The following is a 13,310-nucleotide window of genomic DNA, read 5'->3' as shown; positions in this document are numbered from 1 at the left end:
TGGGATAGGTAAGAGTTTAACAATTTCCTTTTCCTTTTCTTTGGAAGGATATTTATTTAGAACACGGATGTACAAAATGTACCGATGTTTGGACGGATAAGTCGAACTTATCATAATTCAGTTATGTAAATTCAGCCATGTAATGTACCGGTGTATGATATGTGGTGTGTGTAGGTTATGCATTGCAAGATTTTCGTGCTTTTGGATAACAACTTAATGCAGCCCAAAAAACAAGAAGAAAGTGATATCACTTGAATTGCCTTCTTAAATCAGTGAGACCTGTTAGGTATGCAGATATATGTAATTAAACCTTAAGTAATAATTCAATTATCAACAATTACATCATGATTATGGCCACAAGTAGGATGAACTTACCCATAGTCTCTCCGAACTCGAAATAGGTGAATAACCGTGACTTGCCACTAACTGTCCATCTTTTAAAAATTATATCTACCTTAAGAGAAGAAGAGAGAGAACGAAAAATTAATTAAACAAGAAAAAAATTGTACTCTAATTTCATTTTTTCTCTTTGTCCAAAAAGTATTTGACAAACATTTTTGTTCAATTTTCTGAGCACTAAAATTCCTAAGAGAAAATAACATGCACACTGGCATTCATGACAGAGTTGCATACAGGGCAATTGAGCACGGTGGACCCACACATTGTACACAAGCACAAATGCCTGCATGGGAGCAACAACACCTTCGACTCTCTCACCCCACAACTCTTACACATCCTACTTCCACCACCACAACCACCGCGAACCGCCACATTTCCGCTGTCCACAGCATCAATATCCGGCCCGTTGTCGTTGCTTCCGCAGCACGATTGGGCATCATCAGCCACAGCGGCAGCAGTGGCACCGCTGCCACCAGCGTGGTGGTCGTCGCTAACGTGCGCCAGGACTTGCTCTAAATTGGTGCGTAGGGAATTGGCTGCAGCTTCGTTTGTCTGTGCCATGTCCCTCCATATCTGATTCTCGACGAATAGGCTCTTGACCCGTTCTTGGAGAACCCAGTTGAGCTTTCCCATCCTCTGAATCTCCTCATCTTTCTCTTTCAGTTTCTTCACGATACTCTCCTGGATTGCCAACACTAACATTCTCGATTGCTGCTTTCTTTGCTCCTCCAGTTCCAATCTCACTTTTTCCGACTGAAAAATAAAATAAAAATCAGTACAGGAAAAAAAATAAAATAAAAACAAAAAACTCAAATTTCATGGCAATGCTCTCTTCATGATGAAATGAAAACCAAACGAGATTAGAAAAAATAAAATACTGGTTTTTTAAAATTTGTCATCGGTTACGGTAAAATGGCACCAAACTTTCAGAAACAAAGATTGAAAATTTACTACACGGTGGGGTTAAAACAGAGGTAAAAAAAGGTGGAAAACTTACATGTTGGGCAATGAACCGGTCGATCTCAGATTGCTGTTGTTGGATCTGAAAAGCAATGTCTTGGTCGAAAAAAGAGGAGATTTTGTTCTTGTGAGGGGCCGAGAAATTGTTGAAGTCATTGCTTAATTGGTCTCTCGGCCGCTTCCGAGGAGCGGAGATGTTGTTGTATGTGAGGCCACTGTCTGTCGCGTCCTTGTTCATGGAAGCCTTATTTGCATCACAGAAAGGAGATTGATACATCGGAAGGAGATTTTCCGGCATTGTTGTCGACAAAAGAAGGCCGGAATCCATCTGGGTACTGTAGATATTTGGATTTCCTGGGTTCGTTTTGATGAAATCTCTATTCAAAAAACAAGAACAACCCAAATCAGAAAAATGAAAAATAAACAAAGCCCATGTTTTTAAATTTGATTGCTTGGAGGGTGGAAAGTACCTGTTGGGGATTAGTTGCGCTGGGATTAGAACTGCATGGTGGGGGTGCTGAGCTTCAACTGCCATGGAAACACGGAGTAGACTCGTGGTGTAGTTTTTCTTGTGAGAGGAAGAAGGTAGGAGAGAAATAAAACGAGAGAGCTTTTGAAGAGAACGAGGATGCGATGAAGGGAGATAGCACGCAATAGAGGTGGCGACTGGAGAGCTTGCATCTAATTTATTAGGCAGAGAGAGAGGAGAGAGAAAGAGAGGAGCAAAAGTTAAAGGTGTTCCAACAAGAAAAATGAAAATCCTAATTTTATACAACTTTTTTTTTGGGAAACTTAAATTTAAAAAAAAAAAAAAAAAAAACCTTGAAAAAATCACAAAAAATTAATTGTAATACATGGAAGTGACAGATTTTGTCAGATTTGGTCCTATTTAATTTATGTTGATATTTTCCTTAATCCACACCACACAGTAACCTCCCCATTCACTCTTGGGGATTTCGTCCTGGGATTTTTCCGTAATTGGACCAAACTTCCAGGGACTTTAACGGAATTTTAGGAAAGTGACAGCAAAGAAAATGGAGGGCCTGTGATTTTCTGCCGTTGATGGCAACCCCCGCCACGTATCCGATGCGTTGGTGCCCTCCTCAGAGGTCCCCCACGTCAGCAACAAGGTACAGTCCGAGAGGACTTTTCCCGAAATTGGAGGCAGCGCTCGTTGAGTACGTGACTTCTATTATGGGATTAGGGGGAGGGAGTGGGGCCCACGAGGGAGTGTCCCACATGTGACGGGTGTGCGTGCGTGAGGACAACAAAGCTGACCCCACTAGCCACGTCCGGCGGGACCAACTCTGTTTTTTTAAGGGGAGGTGGGGACAATGGTGGCGGGCCCCGTATTTCCGTTTCGCAAGCGGTTTCCCCGTTTTTGCTACCTTGTCTCCTTTCTTTAACTGGCGGTCTCCGTGTACGGACGGGCGGGGATTCCGGGTGAGTAATCTCGTGTGAGACTATGCACGGTACTATCGTGGAATCGTGGTCATGGTCAATGGTGAATGATGGCTTTCAAACTTTTTGTCGTTATTAGTCAAATGACGCACCATAATCCTTGGTTACTAATCCAATTAAATTAGTCTTAAGAGGAAATTAGATTTTACAGCATGTTTACTTTGAACGACTTAATTAAGATGCTGGATGAGATTTTACAGCATGTTTACTTTGAACGACTTAATTAAGATGCTGGATGGATGAACAAATTAATTAAGATGCAGAAGGTTGAACAAGTGCATTCCAATTAATTATTGCTTTTGCGAATTAAGGCCATGTGGTTCCTTTTGTTTTGGCTTAAGGCTACAATTTTCACTTTGCATAGATACATGATAGTACGCTACATGTTATAATATAATTAGAAATTTTTTTTGCTCAAATATTAATATAATTATATAATGATATGTGATGTTTCGTTATGTGCTATCGGAACATTAAAAAATCTCTCTAGCTTAAGGCTTATAATCAATTTCCTTTGTAAGACTGTGCGTAGTTGTTTTATTACCTTTTTTTTAATAAACGATATTATCTACACTAAGATGGTTGGAAGGTGGGCTAAGTATAATAAAAGACCTGTAACAATGTGGTTCAAATTTGCTTTTAGCGCGAATCGAACATAAGACTACTCAATAATAAAAAGGAATGTCATTAGACCGTAGTACTAAATGACTATTACCCTTTAGAAAGCCAAGCCAAATAGCATAATATTAGAGTGGTGAAGGTACGCAGAAACTTCTGTCTCCATGTGGTAATTGGCAATCGGAAAGCAAACCGCATTGCCCGACTAGTTCGAACTGCTCATCTTTCCGGCACATTTTGTTCCTCGTTAAGATCCTCCCGACCTTATTACTGGTTAAAAATGTAATTGTGGTCTGTTTCTTGTGCTTGAACTAATCTTTGGTTCAATGAAATCTTCTATCGTTTCTGATTAAAAAAAAATGATGAAAGGAGATTTGAGTAGTAGCTTACGACTGAAACAACTTTAACCCCCTAGAACTCTCATTATCAACCAAAATCATATAAAATTACCCTCTAATTAAAATTGAACATGGATAGAAATATGGGTAAAAATGTAATTTCATACAATTAAAATTTTTGTTATTTTTTTTTAATACCTCACCTACATGTGATTCTAACATATCTCTAATTAAAAAATTACTCTCTTCCCACTCACATATTATCTCACTCTCTTCCTCTCTCCTTCTATTTTAACAAAAAAAAAACAAAAAAAAAAAATTCACACACACTTAGTGTGCGGTCATATGCTAGTTAGTTGTTAAAAAAAGTGTTTCTTTTTAGAAATTATGTGAATAGCGTTTTGGAATAGGTTGCTCGTAAGAAAATTTTGTAATTAATTCATCTCTCTCATACGGATTTATTTGCTAATAAGTCCCAATCGATTTTATGATATTGCAATTTTTATAGTCAAAATCACATATATGTTTTCAATTTCCGGTTAAAAAATTTCCTAACAAGTACAAGAAATATTTATTGCATTTTCTCTTCATTTCCTACCAAATTTTCACAACATGCAGTTGCACCAATATATACAGGACATTAACATACGGTCAAGGTCAATGATGAAGTTATACCAGATAAATTAACAGCAAGGAAAATAATCAAAATATTGGCATCAAAGTTCTTAGTTCCGACACCAAAATTGAATTGGAGGGGCCAAAATGTGCAACCAAATTATGGGGTATTGACCGATTGAGAATCCGAGATGAATTCGACAGAACAGTGAACCCCACATTGTCTGAAATTATCTAACATCTTCTTTAATTCCCACACGAACACGCACAATTGAATAGGAAAGAAAAGGAGAACACAAAGAATAGGAAAAAAAAGAAAAAAAAAGGAAAAGGAGTTGCCACCAAAAAAGACAGCAAATATAAATGAAGACAGATGGATTCCCATATCCACTATCACTACTCACCTCTCTCTTTTTTTTTCATTCCACCGATTATATATTGTTTGCGTTCATCATCCCAATAGGGTTCGTAACGTATGCTTCACTTTAACCACCTCAAAAGAAAAAGAAAATTAGGGTAAGATACACAAGCAAACGCAAATGCCTATGATATAAAGAAGGCAAAGGAAATAGATAAAAGTGGGAGATCGATGAAAACCAAATGGCTGAATTGAATATAGTACGTTGCATTGTTAAGATTGCTGCATGCATATATTAGTAACTTGGTATTTGTAATGTGTGCCTATTTGGTAATAGTAACATATATAGAATAGGAAAATAAAATTATGTTTTTTTCTTTCAAAAGACAAACTTTTATTGAAATAAATCAAAGACGTGTGTAAATATTCCACCTGCAACAAGGGTACTTGTTGAGAATGAATCTCAGACTGATGAGAGGATGGACCTTGCATGTGCTTATAAGTAGTTGGGTATTTTCTATATTGCCAACTGGTTTTATGGTGATATCTCAACTTCTTCAATGTCGAAGAGTCAAATGACTCAAATTTATCCCAATAAAAATTGTTGTTCTCCCTACGAGCAAATGCAGCCACAACATGTGCTGACATATTGTCTGCCTATGACAATGGTAGGAACTTGGGAGGTACCCGAATGTCATGGAGAATTATACGCTCTATGACTTAATCATCGCAGGGTTCTTGGCCGGCACCACAATGGTGCCTATGAAACTCTTTGAGGGTTTTATACAACTTTGCTGGTTCATTGCACCCGTTCAGACATATGCTACAATTTGTGCCCCAACACGTTACATATACACCACCATCTTCACATCAGTTGGTGTAGCAAGAGAATTGTTGTGGTAGATTCGGAATTTCAAAAATAAAAAATGATTAAGCTGGGTGTAGAAATGATACATGGGTCTAAATAAAATATCTCAAAAATATGTGGGATTGGAATATGTGAAAAAGGGCAGGAAACAAAATAAAGCTATGGGATATATTAGCAGATTTGTCTTCGATTTGTCAAAAAATTACCCGTCCAAGCACATGACAGAAAAAACTAGTGGACATATTAGTTTCTAAAAATATGGAGCACAATGGCATATTCTAACGTTGCGTTTGTTTTTCTTGCATTATTACGATATCTACGTGGAGTCTTAATGGTGACCGTAACTGCACTATTTATTTCCCCTTATTTGTTAGAGAGAGCTGGTTACAATTAGATTTCTTTTAGAAGTTTCCAAGGACGTTCCTAGAATTCTCTCCCCCTTTTCACATCTAGTGTTTCAAGCATCAATGGCCACTACCCAGCCATGCCGGCACTTTATTTTCTCCTTTTATATCTGGAGAGGTCGGTTTTACATGCTAAAACCACTCGGAGGATCCCATGACGATTTTAAAAAGTTTTTCAAATGTGGGAACCACACTAATAGCGAAAAAACATCATGATGCGAAAGCATCTCCATATGTATATAGTGTGGTTCTGATAACCAAGAAGCATATCTCCTTGTTTGATCTTATAAGCGCTATGATTAGTACTCCACTTGGATTATATATATCGTTCGAAAAGCTAAAAACTTTCAGACTGTAATTATGAATCTTTAGTAAAACAATTACGCTTTTATTTCACTATGTTGTGGTTATACAATTTGATATGCTATGCTAGTTGGCGAAAAATGATGAATTTTGAACTATTAGTTATAGAATTGGAGGTGAAAAGGTCGTATGTATGGATTGGTAAATTGACAATATGACGTGTTAGCACTGCCAATGAAAACGCAATTACCTTAATTAAGCAATATAATCTTGTGAAAGAAGAGATGAAGTAGGAATGTAAGATTGGGGAGCTCTTCTCAAGTGGGTAGCTAAATGATCAAATCTGGGAAGTCATGATAAAGTTATCATGCTTTTATACTAAAGCAAAAAAGGAGCACTTGGTCCCTCGAAAGTGTCCCTCAAAAGTCCAGAGATCCGCAACTTGAGGACATTCGCTTATTTAAATCATGTGATTATCGACCTAATTGAAAAAGAAACAAACCCAATTAGTGTAAATTAGGTCACTCATTGAGATCAGATGATTCGACACCACCATCTCGTGTTCATTAGTGCCGCCGCCTCAATTGTTAATTTATGTTTTAGCGTGAAACTTTTCCTAATTAACTTGGCTCAATTTAATAATCATTTGTTTCACATGTTATGGAGTAGGCAAATTATGCACATTGCATGGCCAGTACAGCACGCACTTTTAAATTATTTTGATCTGTAATTTTCGTTGATTACGAATTATTATTTTAATTTTTAAGAAAAATATGAAAAAAAGTCAGGATGAAGATTCCTGTGTTGCTCACCTAAACGCACCTTCAGCGCTGTTGAAAATAATAACTAATTGGACCCATTATTTAAATTGTTTAGATTTGAATAAAAATTTTAATCATGATTCCTTCAATGATGATATCTTTGAATTGATCAGCTTAGAATTCAAGAAAGAAATAAAGAAAAAAAAAATATATATATATATAGTTGAAAAATCATTGCATCAAACGAATTTGATTCCCAACTTTAGACGCGTTATACTATTTTGTCAAAGAAACAATTGAAATCTCCCACTCATCCATGTTCCCTTCACAAGACGAAGTATGAAGACAGAGACATTTACAGTCCATATTTTGCCATCCTTTCTTTTCCTCCGAGAGACTAATCGACTATTTGGCATATTAGGGTTAGTATTATTCTTGGCCGCAACTACGTGAACCGTAGGCCTCCACACCATTCCATTATTTGATTTGTGTGTGTATAATTGACAAACAAATGCTTGCTAAGTAAAAACTGTAAACTTCTTGACAACACAAACAAACACCAAATTGAAACCAAACCGATCGATTGAGACGTGGGCATGTCACTTTCTTGGAATTTCTCTATTGGAGGCTGCAGGACAAAACATGGATTGATAGAGAAAATTTGTGCATATTATAGGGGCCATAGTGTGGTCACTAGTCACGTACTTTATCAAAATTATGCTACTTCCCTGCAATTGTCGGCCAATATTTTGCTTTCAGTCTTTCAATGATATGATTATATCATAGGGTTATATTCCTTTTTGAATTAGGTGATTCTATCTTTTGGGTCTAGTCAAAAAAATTGATGTATCTCTCTGTCTTTTCCAAATGGAAACCGCAAGAAAAATGTAACCCTAATTTGTTTTATAAGTTATTTTATATATGTATATATTATTATTTCAAATCAAAACCTCAATCTAAAAATGTCTCTTTCTTTGACTAAGAAAGCCTTAACTTGTTATGACAAGCTTTTCTTGTTTAAACGAATGTGCCTAATGAGACCCCATGCATTTGCTATATAAAGCCAAAACATAGCATTATCCCGTATAATTCAACTTCCAACTACATTCTGGAACGCATGCATAGAAAAACCTCAGAAAAGTATGCAATTTTGTTCTTTCTATATATCTGACATGAACCCATTACGGTGACGCATCATTTGTAATCACTTGTGTAATCACAATTGGAGAACCTTGTTAAGAAGATATTAAAAATGAGAAATTATGAATTATTTGGGACTAATACAGCTTCATGCATATATCACAGTAATTACCAATATTGGGTAGTTTGAGTCTTGAGATAATGCTGATGGCTCTTTCACGTACGCACTTTAGATTTATTGGCTTTAGGTGTGAGGCACGTCAGTGTTAAATTCCCACATTGGTGGGTGCAAGAAAACCAAAGAGGTTTAAATATGATTACCCTACTCTAACTAATATCGAGACATTTTGTGGTAAAACTCTACACCTGACGGATTGAGCAGGTAGGTAAGTTGATGATTCTTCTTATGACACCTTGTTAAAATTAAAGAAACCAACGGAAAAATCAAGAGTTGCACGTGTTAGATTTACTACTTTTAATATTAAGAAATGAAGTAGTAGATAAAAGTTATGTTTAGGATTTAATCTCCATTCTATTTCTTCTCACTCTCGGAGGAAACATATAAATACATACGCCGCACATCTTGCAGCACAAGGAAAGTAAATGAATCCTAGACTAACTAGGAAACACAATCAAACAATTATATTTATATTCACCTTCCTATTCGAATAGGGACTCAAGTCAACACTCCCCCTCAAGTTGGTGCTAGCCCTAACTTGTCAAGTGAGTCCTAAAACCTCCCAACAGAGACCACATGAGTTAGAACATCTGCTAACTGTTCTTCCGTTCTGACAAATGGAATATCGACGAGCTTAACATCTAACTTCTCCTTTATGAAGTGCCTATCCACCTCAACATGCTTGGTTATATCATGTTGTATTGGATTGTTAGCTATCTCTCGTGCTGCTTGATTATCACAATAAAATATCATAGATTCTTTGGGCTTGAATCCTATCTCAGTGAGTAAAATCCGAAGCCATAAAAGCTCACAAATACCGTGAGCCATTCCCCTGTATTCTGCCTCTACTGATGACCTCACCACTACATTCTGTTTTTTTACTTCTCCAGGTCACAAGATTACTAGCAACAAACATGAAATAACCTGACGTAGATTGCCTATCAGTAATATTCCTGGCCCAATCAGCATTAGTATACCCTTTTATCTCCATGTGCCCATGCTTTTCGAACATCAAACCTTTTCTAGAAACCCCTTTCAAATAACTAAGTATTCGTATTACCGTCGTCATGTGATCCTCACTTGGTGCATGCATGAACTGACTTACCACACTTATCGCATACGCAATATCAAGTCTCGTAAGTGATAAGTAAATCAGTCTCCCAACTAACGTTTGATACCTCTCTTTATTCGTTGGAACTTGATCTTGATAAATTGCCAGGTGATGATTTTGCACAATCGGAGTGTCCATTGGTTTGCATGCCAACATACCAGTTTCTGAGAATAAATCCAACACATACTTACGTGTGACAAGTATATGCCTTCTTGAGACCAGGCAACTTCTATTCCCAAAAAATACTTAAGACCTCCTAGATCTTTCATCTCGAACTCAGAGGACAAGTACACCTGCAATTGTTCAATCTCTATTGTATCATCACATGTGACAATATATCATCCACATAAATAATGAGCAAAGTCACCTTACCACCTTTACGCTTGATGAATAAGGTATGATCTGAGTTCCCTTGACGATATCCACACTTTTTCAGAGCCTGAGTGAATCACCCAAACCACATTCTTGCTGACTATTTCAAACTATATAATGCCTTCTGAAGTCTACATACCCTTCCATTGAAGTTTTCAATGCCATAGCCTGGTGGAAAATCCATGTATACCTCTTCCTCTAAATCCCCAAGGAAAAACGCATTTTTTACATCAAACTGTCTCAGAGGCCAATCAAGATTAGTTGCAAGAGATAATAGAACTCTAATGGTATTCATCTTAGCCACCTGAGAAAAAGTTTCTTAATAATCAACACCAAAGGTCTGAGCATACCCTTTAGCTACTAACCTTACCTTGTATCTGTCAATCGTTCAATCCGCCTTATGTTTGATGGTGAACACCCATTCGCACCCAACCGGTTTTTTTTCCTTGGGAAGTGTAACCACACGCCAAGTCTTATTCTTCTGTAATGCCTCAATTTCAACTTGTATTGCCTCTGTCCATTTTGGGTCTCTCAAGGCTTCCTCTACTTTGGTAGGTATTTTAATAGTTTCCATTTAGCACGCAGTACTTTGGTGAGACTCAGTGAATGGAAACATAGTTAGCGATTGAATATCGTACATTCTCTTCTGGAGAGTACTTATCTGATGGTTTTCGTCGATTTTGTCTAAGGGGCAACACATAAATTTGTTTATTAGATTCTGAATCAATACTTACCTCAAGAAGGATATCCATATGACCAAGGGTATGTACTCGAGAAGTTAGAGAAAAGTTGTTGTGCTCACAAGAATTCACACCCAAGCCTTGGACTTCACTCAGCCATGAGATAGCAGCATGCCCACTTATTGTCTTGGCTTGGTTGTTCTCGGTGTAACATCCAAAAACATCATGCTCATTTGGGCTTTGTGAGCTGCTATCCATTTCAGCAGGATCTGCTTCATTACCGTGCCTATTTGGGCTTTGTGGGCTGCTGTCTAATTCAGCAGCATACTTCATTGCCATGCCCATTGGGGGCTTGTTGGTTACCGTGCCCACTTGGGCCTTCTTCATCAACAATTATTCTTCTTTAGGTGCTACCACATGCAGGGTCTCGATCACGTGGGCTGCTGCCACCTGTAGCATAATCACCATGGCTTACTATGTTGCTGCCATTGTTTGGACTACCTTCTATGGGCCCAAATACAGCAGGCCAGGGACATCCACCCATTCATAATCTTCTATTCCAGTCGTCTCCCCCTGAAGAGAATGGTTGGGAGGAAAAATGGTTTATCTTCGGAGAATGTCACGTTTATAGTTATGTATACATGTCGAGTAGAGGGATGTTAACATCTATACCCTTTATGTTGAGGATTAAAACCAATAAAAACACATTGCACTGCACATGGATTAAGCTTACTCCGTAGATTTTTATGAAGATGGACATAAGCCACATACCCAAAAACTCGTGGCTCGAGATGAAGGGTGGAAAGAAGAGAAACATGATCAGCAAGCACAGCTAAGGGAGTTCGAAAAGAGAGAATACGCGATGGCATTCGGTTCATGAGATAAATGGCATAAGTTACCACGTTGGCCCAATAAGTCTTAGGTGCACCTGCACCAATGAGGAGGGCACAAGTAATTTCAAGTATGTGTCAATTTTTCCATTCAGCAACTCCATTTTGTTGTGGGGTCTGGGGGTAAATAGTTTTGTGGAGAATACCCTTTTCTTTACAAAACTGAGACAGATCTTGATTAAGATATTCACCACCTTTGTCAGACTGAAGTACTTTAACTGAGAGCGAATATTGAGTGTAAATCATGTGATAAAACATTTTGAAGATGTCACCCACATCGCTCTTATTTTTCATGGGATACAACAAAGTCATCTTGGTGCAGTCATCAACAAATGTTACAAACCAACGCACTTCATGCTGAGTGGTAACCGGAGATGGTCCCCACACATCAGAATGAACTAACTCAAAAGGAACTGTTCATGTAGTAAAACTTGGAGAACATGAAGCAAGATGACTTTTAGCTAAAGTGCAAACATTACATTATAGTGAAGAATTCGGAATATTATGAAATAATGATGGAATTAATTTCCGTAAATAACCAAAGGAATCATGAACAAGACGACAATGCCACAACTAAACAGTCTTCAACTTCCCACTATTACAACCTTGAACTTGATGAACACGGCCTTGTGCAACATCGTCAACATAGTACAACCCCTTCCTTTTAGTACCACGCCTAATGATTGCCTGAGTTTTAATATCTTGAAGTAAACAGAAAGATGGAAACATTAGCAAAACGCAGTCTAATTGCTCCGTGACTTGACCCACTGATAACAAATGGCTAGAGAGTATGGGAACAAGTAAACAATTATGTAATGAGATAGTAGGAGTGAGTGCTATCGAAACTTCCCTTGTAACTAGGGCAATACCTCCATTGACAGTGACAATACTATCCTGTGGTGGTGGTGTTATAGAATTAAATAAATTACGATCATAAGTCATATGATCAGTGGCTCCGAAATCAATGATCCAACCTATATCAAGATCAATAGATGCAATCAAAGTTGTGCTTGTGTTAACTGGATCATCGGATTGCTCTTGAGAAGTAATCAAATTTAGTAGACATAATTGTGGGCCCAAATTGTCTAGGTCCAGGTTCCAATCTTCTGGAATAGTTGCTGGTGAAGTGAGTGGGCCCATGGCCACTCTGTCAACATCCTCATTACAAAGTTATGAACTTATTCTAGCTAAACTGAAGCTAATTCTATGCTAGTTACAATGCATTCCTACAATCACTCCAAGATGGATCATTGACTATGTAATCCTACAATTATTCCAAATCATATCATTATTATTTTGCTTCCTTTAACACTCCCCCTCAAGTTGAAGTGTGGATGTCAATGACACCCAACTCATTAAGATGCGAGTGAATATTGGGTGCTCTTAATGTCTTTGTAAACATGTCAACTATCTGATTCCCAATTTGCACATGAGTGGTCTTGACTTATCCCTTTTGAATCCTTTCAAGGACAGTATCGCAATCTAAGTCAATGTATTTGCTCTGCTCATGATACACAGGGTTTGCTGCAATGTGTAAGGCAACTTGATTGTCGCAAAAAAAATATCGATGGCCCATGATGATGTACACGTAAATCTTTCAAAAAGTACCTCATGCAAGTAAGTTTAAGAGTGGTTACAGCCATGGAGCGATATTCAGCTTTTACTGAAAACCTTGAGACAATGACTTTCTTTTCACTTCTTCATGATATAAGTGACTTACCAAGAAAAATGAAATAGCATGTCATTAAAGATGTATGATTGGACATCTAGCCCAATCTGTATCATAATAACCAATCAAATTGAGTTGATTTTGTGAAGAAAACAATAGACTTGTCATGGTGATTTCTTGAGGTA

General features: G+C 37.6%; 1 protein-coding gene across 1 annotated transcript; it reads right to left on the bottom strand.

Annotated features, from left to right (window-relative positions):
• Nucleotides 1–328: 328 nt before the first annotated feature.
• On the bottom strand, nt 329–2,078 carry LOC137729601 (BOI-related E3 ubiquitin-protein ligase 1-like). Its single transcript, XM_068468579.1, has 3 exons — nt 1,830–2,078; nt 1,397–1,736; nt 329–1,152 (listed from the first exon to the last, which is right to left on the bottom strand). The coding sequence occupies exons 1-3, from the start codon at nt 1,892–1,894 to the stop codon at nt 586–588; spliced, it is 972 nt and encodes a 323-aa protein (XP_068324680.1). The 5' UTR covers nt 1,895–2,078; the 3' UTR covers nt 329–585.
• Nucleotides 2,079–13,310: the final 11,232 nt, after the last annotated feature.

Source organism: Pyrus communis, chromosome 3, assembly GCF_963583255.1.
Source record: "Pyrus communis chromosome 3, drPyrComm1.1, whole genome shotgun sequence".
NCBI classification, from domain to species: Eukaryota; Viridiplantae; Streptophyta; class Magnoliopsida; order Rosales; family Rosaceae; genus Pyrus; species Pyrus communis.
The sequence above is the reverse complement of the archived record's forward strand: the minus strand, read 5'-3'. Positions and strand labels throughout refer to the sequence as shown.

Coding starts and splice junctions, on each gene's coding strand:
- LOC137729601 (XM_068468579.1), bottom strand. CDS start 1,894: ATGGCAGTTGAAGCTCAGCACCCCCACCATGCAGTTCTAATCCCAGCG. Junction 1,737..1,829: donor GCGCAACTAATCCCCAACAG/GTACTTTCCACC, acceptor TTTTTTGAATAG/AGATTTCATCAAAACGAACC. Junction 1,153..1,396: donor ACCGGTTCATTGCCCAACAT/GTAAGTTTTCCA, acceptor TTTATTTTTCAG/TCGGAAAAAGTGAGATTGGA.